This window comes from Lichenostomus cassidix, chromosome 4 (genome assembly GCF_008360975.1).
Source record: "Lichenostomus cassidix isolate B80296 chromosome 4, HeHo_3.0, whole genome shotgun sequence".
Taxonomy (NCBI): domain Eukaryota; kingdom Metazoa; phylum Chordata; class Aves; order Passeriformes; family Meliphagidae; genus Lichenostomus; species Lichenostomus cassidix.
The window spans coordinates 64,594,562-64,613,341 of record NC_139484.1 but is presented as its reverse complement, the minus strand read 5'-3'; the positions used below and the strand labels follow the sequence as shown (position 1 = coordinate 64,613,341).

The 18,780-nt window shown below is 42.3% G+C and overlaps 1 protein-coding gene across 6 annotated transcripts; it reads right to left on the bottom strand.

Moving 5' to 3' along the window:
* Window positions 1-6,130: 6,130 nt before the first annotated feature.
* NICOL1 (NELL2 interacting cell ontogeny regulator 1) lies at window positions 6,131-18,541 on the bottom strand. 6 transcript variants are annotated; one of them, XM_085059630.1, is made up of 5 exons: window positions 15,239-15,388; window positions 14,975-15,028; window positions 12,781-12,923; window positions 10,904-10,992; window positions 6,131-6,651 (listed from the first exon to the last, which is right to left on the bottom strand). In XM_085059630.1, the coding sequence occupies exons 3-5, from the start codon at window positions 12,902-12,904 to the stop codon at window positions 6,580-6,582; spliced, it is 285 nt and encodes a 94-aa protein (XP_084915756.1). In that variant the 5' UTR covers window positions 12,905-12,923; window positions 14,975-15,028; window positions 15,239-15,388; the 3' UTR covers window positions 6,131-6,579. The 6 variants fall into 6 exon arrangements, with proteins under 6 accessions (XP_084915756.1, XP_084915759.1, XP_084915757.1 ...); XM_085059633.1 differs by lacking the exons at window positions 14,975-15,028; window positions 15,239-15,388 and adding an exon at window positions 18,459-18,541; XM_085059631.1 differs by lacking the exon at window positions 14,975-15,028 and having other exon boundaries at window positions 15,239-15,393.
* Between the last annotated feature and the right edge of the window lie 239 nt (window positions 18,542-18,780).

Below are 18,780 nucleotides of genomic sequence, written 5' to 3'. Positions count from 1 at the left end.
TTTCTCCTCCCTCAGTTATCAGGGCAAAGGAAAAGGTTTTCTGGTTAAAGCAAGTATGATGTCAGAACATTCCCATTCTGGGATGGGTCACTGATAAAGGAATTCAGAGACATTTGGCTAAAGGGCAGTTTTAAGGGCCTACAGTATCTTAATCTGCCTTTAAACAAGTAAATCTCAACCTTGCCAATGAATCGAGAGGTGAGAGGTTGGTGCACTGTTAGATATCTTAGCCCATAAACAGAATAAATTGTATTGTCTTTTGTTCTGACAGCCACCTCAGGCCTCAGAAGGACTGAAAATTAAATCACCTTATACTTACCTTATTCTTCATGCTATGAGATGATTCACCTTTGCTTGATGGCTCAGCATCTTTACACACTAATTCACAGGTTTGGTGAGGGGAAAAAGTCTCCCTCGTGAAATGACCAATTTGTTCTTGGCATCATTGCTTGACAAGTTCCCTATCTCAGGGCTTCCTGGAAAACCCTTCAAGAGTCTGACCACAAGCTGAACCTTGGTCAGACTGCAAGGCTTTGAGACACTGAAGCTGTCCCAACAAAGTCCATGTGACACTGCAAATACGGAGTATGACAGAAACTTGGCACTAAAATCCCCTAATGTAGGAACTAGTCAACTCCAAGAGGCTTCTTTCACCACAGTGTAAGATGTGAAAAGCACCCAGGCTTGATCAGTTCTCCAAAAATCAACTGAAGCCAAGTGTGGCAAGCATCTTTAAACACTTTCAAAAGCCTAGAATGCTTTCAGCTCCACAGGAGGGGCTGTGTCAAGCTGTTGTGAAATGAGGGTCAGTTCAGGCTTCTGGTTCCAAGAAAAAATAAGAACCACTGGCAAAATACCAGCTTTCCCAGTTAATTTATGAGGTTTCCCCTGGACTGCTGGAAATCCAGCAAGCATCTAAGTGCTGGACATGGGGTCAGTTTACAGCATGGGCAAGGGTTGTGTGCTGTTTGTGTGCTCTGAATGCCACTGAGGACAAAGCTGAGCTGTTTGCCATGCTACTGCCAATCTTATCTCTGTCTAGGAAGATATAAGCATGTCATTATTTCCTGGCTAGTGAACTGTGTGTAAAAATCCTTTCTGAATTCATGTGTTTGGTAAGAAACTGTTGGTTGGTATTTTCAGTGCTGGGTATATTATTCTGTGTCTACCAAAGCCAGAGTGACTAAAGGCACAGGCAGTTCTCTGCACAGCCTGTTGTGCCCACAGAAGGGGCAGGTGGGAAGATTTCATTGTAGTTTAGCAAAGCTGTTGACTTCCAGGGCATGGTTCAACCTTCCATGGCTAAAATGTTGTTCGATTTTGCATTGTATATAACCCAAACCATACTTTCAATGTGCAACACACCAGCTGTCAAAAGGCATTTAAACATTGCTCAGGTCCTGCTCCAGTGCAAGCCTGAGTAGTGTGTTAGTTATATTTAGTGCTGCTGGCTGAGAGCAGACACAGTTCACAGGCTGGATGCTGTCCTAATGTGTATATATAGTCCAGGATGAATGCAAGCCTTGTGTATCAAATTCACTGCATGGATGAAGTTCTGCTCTTTCAGCAGGGAAGAAAAATAGCCCACGATGCCCAGAACTTTGAGAGTTGACTTTTAGCACTGCAGGTTGCTCCCATGAAAGCCTGGAGTTCAGGCAGTCACAAATGTTGATAACTCTGGTTTTGGTACTGATGTTTGTGTCTCCCCCCAGACCCTATATTAATCTGAAAAGTTGCAGAGTGAAACTGTATGGTCATCTTTGTAGGTTGCAGTCAAAAGGTTAATAGATATAACCTCACTAAACCTGTGAACTTTAAAGCCTGTTGGGATTTATGCAAAGGAAGATGCTAAGTTTCACCTGGCTGAGTGCAGAAGCCACAGAAAACAACAGATTTTGTCAGCATTGTTTGCCTAAATTTACTTAACAAAAGTTGGTCAAGATTTAGCGGTAAAAGGTACTTTCTGTTAGCAGATCTTTCCTTAATTTGGACTAGACAGAACTCTCTTATAAAGAAAAGCTCCCATGCTTTCTATTTTGTAGAAAAGTCCCTTAGATAAATATATTTATACACACCAAAATGCTATGTTATAGACACTCTTAGCACTTAAAACTGAATAGAAGCTGTGTTTTCCTCTTTTTCCACCAATTCACACAGGTCCTTAATTGCAAAAAAAATCCCAGTAATGGGATTCCTTAATTTTTATGTCTGTGTTGCCTACTGGGTTTTGCATAGCCAAACACATTTTGGACTTAAGGAATAAAATAAAAGAATTGGGTACAAATAAAGTTTTTTTTTTTTAAAAGCATTAATTCTTAGAAAACATCCAACAGTTAGATGTAGCTCAGGGCTGAGACTACCATTCTGTTTGCCTGAGAATGAACATTAGGTGCTAAGTGCAGCTATTAATGCACACACAGAGAATACTCAGATCCCCCCCCCCACATCTAAACAAGAAGTTGAACATTGTTCTCCCTTGAAATCTGCATCATACTTACTCTGTGGAAGGGTCAAACTTGCATTATCAGTCAGCAGTCTTTCCAGCTGATTTGGACTCTCAAAGAAGGGAAGATCTATGAAGAATAATGGGAGGGTTGCCAGTGCTGCCCCATCTTCAGACACTCTTGACAAAGAGAATAATCTATAGTTTTGTCACTTAAATGACCAGAAAAGTGCAGTATCATTTGCTTTGATTTAAACAGCAAAAGGTGCTCAAGGCTAATGAGGACAAGCTGATGAGTTAGCAGATTTTCAGAAAGTGCATGGTTCAGAGCAGGAATCAAATTATGACAGCCCTGACTGTGAGGAAAGAAAAGTGTGGGCAGATCAATGTAAAAATAGGATATCTGCAGATATTTGCATTTCCTTCCTCATGGTATCCATGCCTGGAACTCTTCTTCTTATATTTTATGCCACTTTTTAATCTTAAGGTGTTTAGAAGTCTTGAAAATACCATCTCTGCCACTCCCCATCTCTACAAAGTCACAGCTGGAGCAGCAAGATGGAGTTGGAAGGTTAAGGAATATCTACATGGAGATTAAACTGCAAACCCATATAAAAGAGTACTATGCTTGAATCTAGAAAAACAGGCCAAAATATTTTGCATTGTGATTTTTATTTAGTAAGTTGACCACACCTAAAGGTGTGATAGCCACCTGACAGTGCAATTGACACTACAGCTTCTCTGCCTCAGACAACTTTCAGTGCAGTCAGCAGGCAAGAAGCACCATGTAATGTAGAACAGGGAGTAAAATAGGACCAGGTAGACAGCAAGGATGCATCAGTGCTCTGATGAGTATGTGTGTAACAACAGTTTGGATTTAACAGGAACATTTGGATTTTTAGGAGAAAAAACGCACATCTTGTAGGATGCACAGCAGCAGATTCCCACAGCTGGAACACAGAGTAGGTCAAGAGCATCATCCTCATACCTGCTCTGACCCTGCCTCCAGCAGATGCTGTTCAGTGCATCCCATGGCTTCTTTGCAAAGGGACAGCAAATAGCCATTCCCTGGTCACTTTTGGTGTTATGAACTTCTATCATCTCCTTCAGCCATGTCTTGAACAGACTGAAGTCTCCCAGTCTGCACATTGCTTCTGTTTATCCTAGTTCCTTTGTCAGCAGTTCAGATGGTTCTTCTGTCTTCTTTTTCTCTATAAAAACGGTCTTGAGTCTTGTCACTCTGTCATACTAAACCTGATTTTACATATTCAAATTTTCAGAAGTTTCTTTTCACTTGCCCAGAATAGATATTCTACTTGCTGGGTGCAATTTCCAGATCTTCCTGCCAATCCTTTTTCAGAACTGGTGGCATTTTAGCTGCTCTCCTGCCATTTTGGTGGTTTTGAACAAGAGGTAATACAGAACAGTCATTGAATGAAAAGAGAATAGGTAAGGTGGACTTTAAAAGAGCATGCAGAAATCTCCACTAGGAAAATCCTGGTCCTATTAGAGCTTCTGCAGACTGAAAGGAATCTTAATTTTTTCCAATTCTGAGGAAGAGAATGAGAAAATTATTCCCCTTTCCTCATCTCTCCCCCTCCTGGCTCCTTTCTCTTGGGTCAACAGCCCAATTATGTCCCTTGTTTCACTTCCCCAGTTCTGGCAAGGTGAATCATAAAGCAGGAGTGTAGCAAAATGACTGAAGGAAAATATTTCTACATGGTCTGATTTTCTTTTGTTCAAGCCAGTGTCTGTGCAATCACCAAGGGAAAAATTCATGAAGATCTATAGGTGTTTCCATCTGGCAAACATGGCTGGATTCCTGATCATGCCTGTAACAATCCAGTGAGCTTAGCCTGGGCGACAGTCCACAGAATAATTCAGCTTCAGGAGCAGAGCTTTCATCTGAAACTGAACTGTTCTGGGACTTTGTCCAAGTTCTGCAGTAGGAATGTTGGCTCTTAGGTAAAAGGAGACCCTTCTGCACAGTGTCTTCCCTGGACAGGTGAATTCCTCTTCCCTGGGAAGGAGATGCTGATGTTGCTCAGCACCATGGTCACTCACTCCATGGGAAAATGGAGTGTCCCTCATTGCTCTGGCAGTGCTTCCAGCTGGACTAAAGGGGCTGCTGACCTGTATCAGCGTATCAGCCCCAGCACCCAGACCTGCAGTGACTACAGAGTGACCAGGATGGGGGGCCTGGAGTGCCCTGAGAAATCCCTGAGACTAAAGGGAGGGCAGTGCCAGAATGGAAGGGGGAATGGAGGTTGAAATGGAGAGGAGAGAGAAGCCAGGTCCAGAGCAAAGCAGGGGAACAAAGCCAAGCTAGAACAAGATGGGGATAAGCCAAGCACAGCAAAAGCCAAGGAGCTCTGAGAAGCCATTGTGCTGCAGCCAGGATCAGCTGAAGCCCTCCAAAGGAGGCTTTGCTCCCACAAATCCTGAGAGTGCTCTGCCATGCATGAGCAAGGATGGCTGTCCCTTCCCACTCTCTGGGAGGGGAGCTGCAGGTGAGGCTTGCAGTGACTCAGGTTTTGCCAAGCAGCCCAAACGAGCAGTGCCAGTGCTCCCATGCTGTGTGAACAGACCTAGTGAAAAACACACAGCACAGCTGCTCCTTGTGGGAGTTTGGAAAAATAACATCAGCATCCCCTCTCCAGTCCACTCACACTGGGCTTCTGTGCTGGCCTGTGTCCTGGTCACACAAAAAAAGGGCATCCTGCCCTTCCCAGTGTACAGGAGGTGGTTTTCCAAGGACAGGTTTGGGAAGCCACTCAGGGTCCTTGTGGTGTTCCCCTGCTCCCCCAGCTGTTTGTTACCATACCTACAGCTCCAGTAGTTGTGTTTCCTCTCTCATCCACTTCCAGCAAAGTCACACCAAATTAGTTAGAGAAGCAAGGCCACAGGCAGAAACTTTCTTCCTAATTCACCTGAAGAGACTTTTACCTTCAGCTGTCCCATCCACTTCCCAAGCCAGGTCTCACTGTCAGAAGGGTTTGAGACAGCTCTAAATCACATCAGAAAAACACCAAACACCCTCTCAAAGTGCTCAGCCTACTTCAAACTTGTGAGTGGACACAGTATCTTAACAATAAAGGGGAGAGGTGAGGAGAAAACAATCTCAGCTTTTGCGTACAAAAGTCTTTCTTCACACCTGAAACAAAAGGAGCAACTACTAAACAAAAGGCAACCACAAAGGAAAACCAAAACATTCAGCATTCAGTCCATGACAGGATGAACCAAATATGTGTGACCTAATCACTGTGTTTCACTCGAAGCAAAATAAAGCATACTCATGAAAAAACCTTTTGGCACTTCACGGAGCTTTCCTTCAATGTGCTGCTGAGCAGTTGCTGGTGGCAGCATTTGGTGCAGCTGGCACTGGCCAGGCTGCCTAGTCATGCCCTGATTCTCCTTTTTACTCTGTCCATCTCACCTGCTGAGATAAAGCTATTTAGAGATACACTAGGTGAAGAGTGGAGTGTCCTGGGAGGGAGGGGAAGAAACCAAACATTTTAATTAAGGAAAATAATACTCTTATGCAGGATAACAGAAGGCTCAGCATTGAGATATAAACTGTTTTGGTCCAAGAGCAGCAGACATGGAACTCCTCATGACACATGCCTGATTACAGCTGACAGAACTACAACATGCCTGAAAGTGGTCACAGCACAGACAGCAAACAGAAAGGACTTCATCATCTTTAATACAGAGGCAAAGCCTACAGAGACCACCATGTCATGTCTCAATGGAACTGGGGAAGTTGCCACAGACATATGTTCATATCAGAGACAAAAAACAGCTGCAGCTGTCTCTAGGCCACTGTTGTCCAGATTTATCTTGTGGGTTACACTTGGCAAATTCGGATTTAAAAACCAAAGCAGGTACATTTTCCCCCACTCTAATACCAAGTAAAAGAATTACTGAATTGAGACCTTACTGGCAATCCAGCAGATGTGAAAAGAGGTTACTTTAAAAAAAAATACAGAACAGACAAATACATCAGACACAGGCTCCAATTTCATCAGTATATTGGGGCATACATGCTTGAAAAATGAACTCCATAAAGCTGTATTTTATACAGCTGCATTTTAAAAACTGCTGAACAGGTGACTCTCCTCAGGTGTCTCCAGGATTCAGTTCAGTAGATTGGCAGCTACACAGTCGCACAGATTTCTCTTTTCCACCTGAAGAAGCAGAGTTTCTGTCTGTAAGAGGGGGGAACAACATCATCAAAAAATAAGTGTCAGCATTGTAAAACTAATTAGCTCCCAAAGAAAAGTCCATTTTATTTTTATTCTACAATTTGGAACTGGTAGTATGAGATGAATTTTGGGGTAAAAATCAGAGGTTTTGTTTACTGCTTTGCAAAATAATTTGGGTTTTGTGGGGTTGTTTGGCATACCACCATAGCACTACTTCCTGTGACATGGAGAAAGCTATTTTACTTTCTTACAATCTTACTTCAACAGCACAAACTGGAGCATAAGCTCAGAAGCTCATTAGAGGCTTAACCAAAATCATGTAAGATACCTTATTTTACTTAAAAACAGATTCAAAAATTAAATTTATAATATTACAGCCTGGACCTGCTCTCAGTGAAGAAATTTACTTCTCTAACTTCTCCTGTTTCACTGTTGCTACTAATAATATAATACTGATAATATGTTTTGGAGCCTAAAACAGTTGGTTTTCCTGGCTGTCTGGAATGCTGGTTGCTTCAGTAGATGCATGATGGAGCAGAGATATTTGACATCAACATCAAATCTCCCCCTCAGTTAGTCTCTCATGAGCTGCAGCTGTATCTGAGGATCAGCCTGATCCCAGAGGGGACTTTGCCCCTATTGTCATGAGACACACTAGCTGTGGGAAGTCCACTCACCAAATTAATCCCTACTGGTTCAACCAGCTACACATTAAAAAAAGGGCATTATGAAGGCTACGAGCTCTAAATGCCAATCAAACCCATCCTTCACCTGCCTGACTTGATACTTTTGCGTGAGATGGAGTTGCTCTGTGGTTAAAGGTTGTGTTTTAAAAGCTGTGTCATCCACTGACGCACATCAGCTGAAGCACTTAGAGCAGAGCTGGGCTGAAGCATCCTGCTCTCCACTTGCCTTCTTACTGCAGGAAAAGCCATCTGCTGCTCAGCCTTTTTTCCCCAGATGATAAATCTCAGGAAAAGCCACAGCCCTGTGGTTTTATATTAAATCAGGTATCACTTTTGATTGTTTCAGCTGCCCTGCAAAACTGTAAAGATCTGATCAGACTTTGCTAATCAGTGAAAAGTCACTCAATCACCACCTTCTCACCACCTCTTTGACATCATTTGCAGTGGTTTGAATAAGGGAGGTTGACAGCATGCCAACATTTTTGGAGCTGAGCACCAAGGCTGCTTACCATCTTAAATATCTTTAATAACATTTTCAAGCCTTTCTTTTCATTTTCAGGGACACACACCAGCTTACTGTGCTTTAAACATTCTATGTAACCACTGACATTTTACAAAGCAATAAAGAACAAAATGAATGTCAGTAAATACAGCTTTGCTGACTGTTCTGTGAGTGTGATCACAAAACTGTTTGCACATAGATTTGTTATTACTGCCTGGTAGGTTAAAGCATGTTTTAAAATAAAATCAAATCAAATCAAAACAGCAACAACCAGCCATCCAAACTAAAAACTAAAAACAAACAAACAAAAAAACCCCAAAAACAACAAAAAAAACAACCCAACAAAACAAGCCAAGCCAAAACCATTAAAAAAAATTTGAACCTACAAAAAAGCTGTTAAGTTCCAGCTAAAAATGCAATTAATGATCTCTTTAAAGAGGTAATGCAATGTCTACTGGTTAACTCTGAAAAATGGGCTGGAGTTCTGAAAAAAAGTGCAGACTTAGAGTGAACCATGTAGCTCATGGTCTGAATTTGTTCTCCAGGATTTGTTTCATGGCTGATTCCCTGCTGGGCTCTGTCTTGAGCAGCTTTTAGATGCCACAGGGAGCTGGCTGTGAATTGCCTCAATGGCTGTGCTGGGAGCAGCTCCCTCCCAGCAGCACAAGACACCTCTCTGCAGTTCACAGTCACATACAGCACTTTGGCTGAGTGGGAAACCACAGATAAACCCAGAAAATATTGCTCAGAGTTAGTTCTCACTGCCAAAATAACTACTCCAGCCTGCAGCCTGCTCTGGGAGGTCAGCAGCTACCAAAACCAGCACACAGAGGGGTAAACAGACCTGGTGTGTGTGTAGAAACCAGCCTGTCAGAAGTGGTCTGTGACTCTTCTCATGCCTGACAATTAGCAGAGCATCATCACATCTGTGTGGGTTACAAAAACAGCTAGTTTTGGAAAAGGATGGAGATCCAGTCTGTGGCCTCAAAAAAAGTCTGTGACCCATGCTAGAGTCAGTTTGCTTTGTGAGAAGCACCCTGTAGATCAACCCAGGGCCAAATTAAGAGTGAAAGCTCTTGAGCTGTGCAATAAAGCTATATATAGGCTTCCCCTGCACAGAACTGCAGGGTAAGATGTGCAGGAGGAATTAAATCAGAATTTCCTCTCTAAGCTTTTGGGAATCCCTCCCCCTCCAACACAGTTAGGAGCTGCTTAGTCATCATCTAACAATCTTGCCTGCAAACAATAAGAGTTTTTCAAGGAAATTAGTGTCTCCAGTGGGAATATTAACAAAGGGAATTGTATTTTCAGGGACAGAAATATTTGCCCCACAAAGCAGCAAAACAGACTAAAATAGTCAAATGTGAAATATATATGTGGCTGAAAGCAGTGGTCCTAAAACTCTCAGTTTGCATCAAATTGGGTCACAGCTGAATAATAAAAATAAGAATTAAAATATTCTAGAAGGCAGTTCCAAGAAGTCCTCAACTATTAAATATTCCCTTGTCTTTTGAAGATGTAGGCAGAATTCTTAGCTTTATGACTAGAATATTCCTGTTCTAGTCATGGGGAACTGAAGAATTTCAATACTGATCAAATGATTTAGATTTTAAAGTGATAAGGAAGTGATACATTTGTCTTCATGAACATATATCGCATTTTCAGGCTTGCTGTCAAATCTACAAGTGTGAAAGTCAATAAAAGGATATTAATCTCAACTGACTTTTTCTTCTATCCTCATTTTATCTCTTTGGCTGTCTTATTTTTATTTTTTTAATACTTTTTAAAATGCTATCTTTGGAGTTCCTATTGCTACTCCTGCTTTGGATACCTGCGTTTTATAAAGTTTTTCTCTTGGTCTGAAGCTGAAGGTCACTGCAATAGCCAGACACCCAGAGAAAAATTTTGGAGATTTTGTGTCAAGATGTAGAAATTCTGGTGAAAAGTTAAAGATTTGTCTAGGAAGGAGGAGGTGTGCTGTAACCACTTTACAGCACAATCTGAACATCTTGTTTGGTCTCTATACAGTGCTCAGCAGATTCATTGGCAAGATTTCTTCAAGAAGCCAAAATATATTTGACCTGTAATTATTGAACATATTTTGTTTAGCTGTAAATGTGCTACATTCCAATCTGGTTCTGCTGGGATGTTTGTTTATTTTTTTGTAGTATGTCACAATTCAAGGCATCTTTGTTCATGCCCTTGTGTTTTTACCTAAACATCAAGGACCTTGCTCAAAGTAATCTCACTATTCCTCAAGGACAAATTCAAGGCTTTGACCTGTGAACAACCTTGACCATAGATTAGAAAAGCAGAAAAGTTGAGTGCCTTCTGTTGAACAATCTGTGCAGGAGTGTATCTATAGCACTTCAGCTAAAGGGGACACAGGAGGTGGGGACAGAGCCACCCTCCTGGGACACAGGTAGGCACAGATTGCAGGTTGCAGCAGCAAGGGACAGAGTCAGCATCCCCCACAGAAGGAAGGTACCAGCCCTGGAAAATGCTGCACGCTGACTGCAAGCCAGACAAGTTTCATTCCCTATGCTGTTCTACTTTGTGGCATTTTTCATCATTATGAAATCAGAGAAATGTAAAAACTCTCTACGGATGATGTTTCCACCCCTAGCCTCTCCCCATGGATAAAAGCATGAGCAGGGGAGTATTTTATTTTAGTAGGATTTTTGTTTGAGCTGCCTCTCTCCTTTTGGGTACTAAATATAAATTCTAATCTCACCTTACTCCCCCTGACATAAAAACAAAGGTGTGTGCTCAGCATTTGCAATGAGACGAGCAGCACTAATGGCTATAACTTGGCAAGAGAAGGATAGAAGGCAGAGGATGGTCAGTTCACACTGTCCTATAACTCCTGTTGTCCCTGATACCCCAAAGCAAAAAAATTCCACAGATTACTGCAGAGAAGGCTGAAATGTAATTAACCAACCTCACCTTAGAACACAGAGCAATACAGTTCACTGAGTGTGCAAAATCCATCCACCTTATCTACTTGTATCCACAGCATTTCCTTTTATATTGAAAAGAAAAAAAAAGACATTTAATGTTTCCTTACCCTTGTGTCTAGATTATATGCAGTCTTCTTTAAATCCTGCAGAGCTCTCTGCATGAACTCAAAGGCATGGCAATCAACACAGGGGCGACCTAGGAGAGCATTTAGTAGAGCACTTAGTAGAGAATCATGACCATATGGCATGAAGAATTAACTAGAAGGGTTAAACAGTGATTCTGAGTATCAGAATGAGCTACAGAAAAGAGTCCACAGAGTAAGTACTGATGTAGGTACTCTTGAACAACCCAGGTGATTGTAAATGGTCCACTATGATGGTCCACCCAGTCTCTCAATGATAAAAGAATTAATTCAGATTTACATTAATATTTTTCTTCCTGATATATTGCTGTTCCACTTTTCCATCCACAGCTCATCGTATGAAAACAATAAACCCTTAACTTGAGCCTTTCATTTTGCTCCACTAACCAAGTACATTGTCAACCTTATCGTCAGGTTTTTCAGAAATTATGTCTGAAAACATGAACCTATTCCCTAGAAAAATCTTGTCTCCTTATCTCACAAACATGAGCTCTAAATAGAAAACCAATGGAATAAAACTGACAACAATATCACAAAGACAGATCATTCAGCCTCTAACTTTGAATATGATACAGCTTTGTCCAAACAGATGCCCTGTTATTAGTGGGCATTGCTGATTAGCAGAACTGCTGCAATCTGGACTTAGTGGAGTGTTTAGGAAAATGTTCCCAGATGGAGACACCCAGACTGGAGGCCACAAGTCTTGCTTTGCCTTGATCCCCATGTAACACAGACATGAGCCCTGACAGACAGCAGTATTGAGACAGAGCAAATGTAGACATGATAAAATATCTTTGAATCATCAGGCCCAGATCTGCTCTCCTTTGCCTCTCAGTGCCTGTGCCTTGCTGACAACTTCACTGGAAATACTGCACAGGGGAGAAATTCTGAGCCCAGGTTTAGTTTGCTCTTTGGGGTCTGGGGTGAATGAAAGGATGAAATCTAGGGTAATGCTGGAAAACCCTGCTGTGTCTGTCAGCCCACTTTGCAAACACTTGATGTTGGGCTGTACATGCCTCTGACATGCTGGAGAATGAGCTTCTAGCTCATGATCTGAGTGCTAACCAGCAACCAGGAATTCTGCCTGCTGGAGAAAGGGAACCTGCCAAATTCTTTAACTGGCTAAGGCAAAAAAACCCCAAAAAAACCCAAAAAAAAACCCAAAAAAACCCCACACTGAGCAGTATTAAAGACCTGCTCCATCACTGTTGCACCATTACCCAACTTTAGTGTCACTATATTTACACTAGACAAAAGGAGAGGACAGCAGTTTTGACATGAACAGCTCAATGCAAGGACCTGTCATTATGTTTATAATGTAAAATAAACTCAACACAGATCAGCAAAGGAGAATTTGGTGGTTGAAGGCCACGAGGCTAGGTGTTAACAAAACGCTTTCTTGGCATCTTCATTGTGAATTTTTTTAATAAAAATTCATGACCTTAAGACAGCAAACATTCTCAAGAATGAAATACAATGAACAGTCAATGTCAGTTGAAAAAGAACAATTCTCAATAATGACTCTGAAAAGCAAACAAGGTGATTGATAGCAGAGAAGGGGCTAACACAATGTTACAAAGGGCTGTACAAAAGAAAATGTGCAGAACAATAGCAGATTTCAGCTACAAGCAAGAGAGCAACAGGCAGGAGACAAGGATAAGAGAGTGAAGAGCTTTGGAATTTGGAGCAAAACAGCACTGGTATGTTATCAGGTTGTGGTTTTAAAACAATGCACACAAGACATATCCAAAATAGTTTGAATTATTTGGGCAAACTTCAGAGTCCTGCAACACAAGAGCTGCAGTAGGGGCTGCAGAAGAGGACTGCAGGGTGGTACCTACTTTCAGCTGGTATGGCTGTTCCTGCTTCTTGGTCAGCTCTAACAGGCTCCGTGACAAGTAGTGCAACCACAAAAACTAAAGGAACTGTAAGGACAGCTCTCCTCAGAAGGCAGGGTGCCAGCATCTTGGGAATGGGTGCTTCTCTGTTTGTCAAGAGACATAAACAAGTCAGTGAGGAACACTACAGGAACAACGTTTTGTTACAAAGAAGTTAATGTTCTTGATGGCTAAAGCCTTGTCAGTCTTCCTCTGAAAGAAAATGAAACACCAAACAAAAGTCCTCTGTACCTCAAAACTCAACTGGGAGAGAACATCTCTACACAAGCTAAGAAGTCCCTAGAGTGTTTTTGGTTTTATTTGCAAGCCAGGATGCCAGCAACTTTGCCTGCTCTGTGACTTTTTCCAACTGCAGAGTCACAGACATGAATGTGGAATTACTGTTAGACTTTGAGATCAAAACTGCAGGGATTACAGAGCTGGCTGAACAGAACCTGGAAACAAGGTCTTTGGCCTCTGCCTTGCTTTACTTTCACATCATCTTTCACAAGTACAATAACTAAAGGTAACCATTACCACAACACAGCACACTGATTGTAAAAACTTACTCCTTCCCGAAAGTAGATGAAGTAAAAGACTTCTGTTAAACCTCCACAAATTCACAGGTAGAACTTCTAATGGTAAATGCATCAAAACTCTTTGACCTTCTGTTTCCCCTCCTAATCTGGGCTTCAGGCCATTATTTGCAGTCATTCATTTGTTCCTGAACACCACAGCCAGGCTACACCATGCCCTGAGGTTAGTACAGCCTGGTCCACCAACAGTTTCCCTTCACACAGAGGCAAGTTTTTAAACAAGTTTCAAATTAAGTATTTTCTTGACCCAACAGGTAAACTGTTCAGGTGGAAAGGGATTGGCTCAAACTGCAACTGTTTATTACAGATTTTAATCCAAGCCTCAAGGATTCTGGCCCACTGCTAAGAAGGTCCTTAGCTCAGCCAAGTTTACCTTTCATTCCTGTACACTGAAATGGAAGAAAGAAAGAATTAAACAAGGCTGAGTTATGGCAATACAATAAAACCCACATGAAAAGTCTCTTCACTTAAACATGGGAAAGCAGGACAATGTTCTGCCTCATTATGATTCTTAAATTGGTGCTTACTGAGCAAAAAGTGTTGCATAAAAGCATCAAATCTGCATGTACTGAATGCAAGAGTACAGCACTCCCCAGAACAGATTGTATTTCACATTTAGAAAGGCAGGAGAGGGCGGCTGGAGAGGGAAGGGCTTTCCCCATTTTGCCACAAACACAGACCAGAACAAGACTGCTCTTCAATATGTGCAATCCACCTTTTCAGGTACAGCTATTGCAAAGCTGTAAATTCTGCACGAACATTTGCAGCATGTGCAAACCAGCAATTCACCCAGGAAAGGAGCAGCATTATACACATCCCCTTCCTGTGCACCTCATCCTAAACACAAGAGAAAGGAATGGTTCAGAAGCAAGAGATAAACATGTATACATAGAGTCACATATATATTTGAACCCACAGCAACAAAAAGATCTGGTAATTTCTATATCCTCATAATTTGGTTTCCTCTCTCACCCACTATTTAGATCTGATGTGATCCTTTTCCTTATTTCTACAATCCTTAAAATCAAGTAATTAAAATCACTACAAGCGGCTTGGGGTTTCTGTTTTAATGAATGGTGATCTGCAATCAGAACAAGTACAATCAAAAATACCAGTCTTTGCAATAGGATTCAGCAGTGTCTCCAAATAAGAGCAAATTAGGACAAAACCAGCCTCTTTTAGAAGTGCCTGGTGAAGAAGCCTCCTGGTCAGGAGGAGCAGAGGCTATTCTCATAGTTGACTGAGTGCTGCAAAGGTTCAACAAAACAAAGCAGACACACAAACTTTTTTTGGGTACCTTACACATCACCCACCCCAGAGTCAGCTCAGCTTTGTATATGAGCCCCACTGCGAAACAAATGCTCCTCTAGTGCAGCAATCATCTTAAATCATGTCAAACTGCTGCCTCTTAGTTATTCCATGGGAATTTGCAAGGAATAATCATGACAGGCTTCAAGGGTGGTTTCCCTCTGCAGTGCAACTGGGAACAGAGACAGATCTGTGCATGGACTTCTAGGAAAGAGAAAAGTCACCCCCTTTAACAAACGAAAAAATATCAGTACCTGATCTTTCTCTTGTCTTTGTGATGGTTTCTTTGAAATGGCCGCTGCAAACTGCTAAGAGAACAAGTGCAGCATTTCTGAGCATGTGCACTGTCTCTTTTTAACCTTCTCTGAAAGAGGTTATTACTATGGGGAGATTTCTGCCATGGCAACAATGCAGAGCACTGCAGCACGCAGCGCAGATTTAAAGAGGCACAGGCTGTGTCTCCCAGGTCTGGGGAAGGATGTTTCTGCTCTGACATGCAAGATCCAGCCGTGACTCACCTGCTCTGGGTAAGGTTTTTAAAGCCAGGCCATTTGATTAATCTCTCAGAGTCTGCTGAATGGTTTTCCTGAAGTCTGAGCAGCTGGATGTGGTGCCTGGTTTAAGCAACTCGCTTCCCTAGAGCCTGAAAATAACCATGACTGCTTTATGAGAAATGAGGACAGACCCTGGGATTGCACTCAGGAATTGTTCAGCTCACCCCTGCCATTTGAATGGTTCTGAATTACTGGGGTCATAAGCACTCGTGCCTGCTTTCCCAGGTGTTTCTGTTTGATTCCAGTCCCAGCAGCTGCAGTAGTTCAGCCATTAAAACTCTGTGTGGGAACTTGAGCCCTAATGCAGAGCCCCTCTTTTCCAGCCTGCTCCTCTGTCCCCCTTTCAATGCCCCACGAGCTGCACGCCAGGACAGCACTGCTGCACTTGTTCTGAATGCACCAATACAATGGAGTGCCGATGATAAAAGTGATTTTGTCAAAGCAAAGCTAAGTTCAGGGGTTGCATCACCCCCAAAAACACATTTCTCATCACAAAACAGACACTAGCACTGCTTGTTTCAGAGAGAAGCAGCCCAGCTGAGGCCAGGCACAGCACTGAAGAGCATGCACAGACCTTCAAAAGGACTGTGCACTGTGTTTGCTTTAGCTGGTTCAGAGGAGACTCAATCTTCAATGATTTCATGGTGAAAGTTGGGGGCATTCTGTGCCCAGGAAGGTCAGGCACACAACCTTTTTCTTTCATGATCAGAAGCTGTTTCTCAGAATTATGACTGAATTGCTGGTTAACTTTTTTCTTTTCAACATGCTCTATAACCTGTCTCTCCTGTACAGCCCTAGAGGAATGGTTTTCTCCCATTAATTCAAGTAAGTAAGTAAGAAGCTAAAATTTCAGGTTGTTTAGTGTGTAACTATGCTGCTGTATAAAGTTACAGCATCCATGAGCAGAGTCAAGAGGGGATTAATTATAGTACTGCCATCCTTATACATCACAAAAACAGAAAGCAGGGGAAAATAATTTTTAGAGGCTGTTCTTTTGGGAAAACAAGATTTAGCATTGCAGAGATAACCATACGGGATTTGGTCTGATTTAGTATCTGCCTATACACAAATTACAAATGCAAAACTTTATTAATGATCACTCTCTGCCCTCTAATCTCACACCTTGGCCTCTCATCCTGATAAATAATATAGATATTCATATAGATACACAAATCCCACCTGCCCCCTTCTAACTGTATATGCCTTTGCTTATCCTGATCATTCCCAGTAAATCTCTCCTCCTGAATTCTGTCCTTTCTCTATCACAACAGTAACACCAAGCAGCCAGCCCTGGTGCCTTGACTGTCATGACTGATTCATTCTTCTAGACCCATGCAATAGGCTTCAATCCCACTACATAAAATCTAAAAAATCTATTTCTGCCGTTCTCAGATGCCAATTTGGTTGCTCTAAGCATCCTATACCATATATTGGAATGTCTCCTGTTTAGCCTTGTGTTAGATCTATTTATCCTTCAAGGAACTTCCATTTTAGTGTTTTGAACATATTTCCTCTTTATTAATTTCTCCCCACTCTGCACTGTGTTAAGCATCAGTTTTTCTCTTCGCTGAAGTTAAAATTTTCCCAACTGGAAAATATCAGCTCATCAAGGAGGAAGCCTTCCACAGAGGAGGGAGAGATCCCATTTTAGGATATTTTTTGTAGATTCGTAGAATGTCCTGAGCTGAAAGGGACCCAAAGGATCACAAATGTCCAACTCCTGGCCCTGCACAGAACAGCCCCAAGAGTCACACCATGTGCCTGAGAGCATTGTCCAGACACTCTTTGAGCTCTGTCAGGCTGGTGCTGTGACCACTGCCCTGGGGAGCTGTTCAGTGCCCAACCACCCTCTGGGTGAAGAACCTTTTTCTGACATCCAACCTAAACCTTTCCTGACACAATTTCAGGCCATTCCCTCAGTCCTGTCACTGTCAGCACAGAGCACAGATCAGTGTCTGTCCCTCCTCTTCCCCTCACCAGGAAGCTCCAACTGCAGTGAGGTTTTCCTTCAGTCTCCTCCAGGTTGAACAGACTAAGTGCCCTCGGTTTTCCCCTGTATTGCCCCTCCAGACCCTCACCATCCTTGTGCTCTCCTTTGGACTCTAATAGTTTAATGTCTTTCTTATATTGTGGAGGCCAAAGCTGCCCCCAGCTCTAGGGGTGAGGCTGCCCCAGCCCAGAGCAGAGCAGGACAATCCTCTCCCTTGCCCAGCTGGAGATGCTGTGCCTGATGCCACCCAGGTCATTGTTGACCTTCCTGGCTGCCAGGACACACTGAAAAGTTTTGAATTTTTGAAAGTTCTGAAATTTTTATTTGAAAAAAAATTTTGTAAAATATATTATTTTGACAATTTTCAAATGTTGATAATTTTTGTCTTTCTGATTCAGAATTATTTGTTTTTTAAAACTAAGCTTGACACAGTATAAATACATTGCATAGTCTGTTCACAGAATTGCAGAGCAGGAACAGCTCTCATGTTAACGATATTGAGGCAAAAACTCAACGGAACATTGCAACCCCAACAAAATCTTCTCTTACATCCCTCATGCACAAAGCACAGGTCATACAGATGCTAGCCCAAGAGCACCTGAAAATTGGAAATACTGACCAAGATTGGGACTACACAGCACCAGCACAACCCCCTCAGTGGTGATTTCACTGGTGTGTCCAAAGTTGCAGTGGTGCTCATGAGCTACCATGGCCTGAGTGTGAAAAGTGACATTTGTGTGAAAGCTGGAACAACTTGACTCCCCAGCTGCCCTTAGGGATCATTCATGAGGAAAGCAGAGAGAATTTATAGTTTCTTTTCTATAATGAGGTCGAACACAATGAATTTTTTTTTTCAAGATCCCCACCAGCTAAGAAACATCAAAGCACTGTTACTGAGATTTCATTTTTTCATCTTGATAGCACATGTCTTGATACTATAAGTATTTCTGTGGGATTGGGAGAAAAGCTTGAGCCTTTGCCTCTAAGCCTCTTCACTGCTTGGTCTCTCCTTGGCTCTTAAATCTAATCCCCTATCATGGCAGAAAAATTTTTTCCCCCACTAAAGATAACAGATTCTGTCATATCTCCTGGAGATGCTTTTATGTTTTCTCACATCCTGACCTCTAAATCATGGTAAAAACCTCCCCACAAGGTACCATCTTGTCTTCTATCAACTACACTTCTATGCTTTACCACTGCCACAGATCCCACAAAGCAGAGCCTGGGGATGAATGTGGCTGAGGCTGTGGATGCCATGCAAGCATGTTTGTCATTCCAGTATGTCCCTGCCTCACAGCTCTGGCTGTGTCCCCCCTTGTCACTGCTGTAACCCTGGGCTGTGACAGCTCGAGGGCAGGGCTGTGTTTGCACTCCTTGGCACAGCACTGCAAGGCTGGAGGGTTGGTAGAAGCCTCCAGGCACATGTGATGAATAATAAAGTCAAACTACCTAAAGCTGGTCTCATTCTCCCACACTCTGAGTTATTCACAGAGCAAGCCTCTTATTCTTTCCTTAT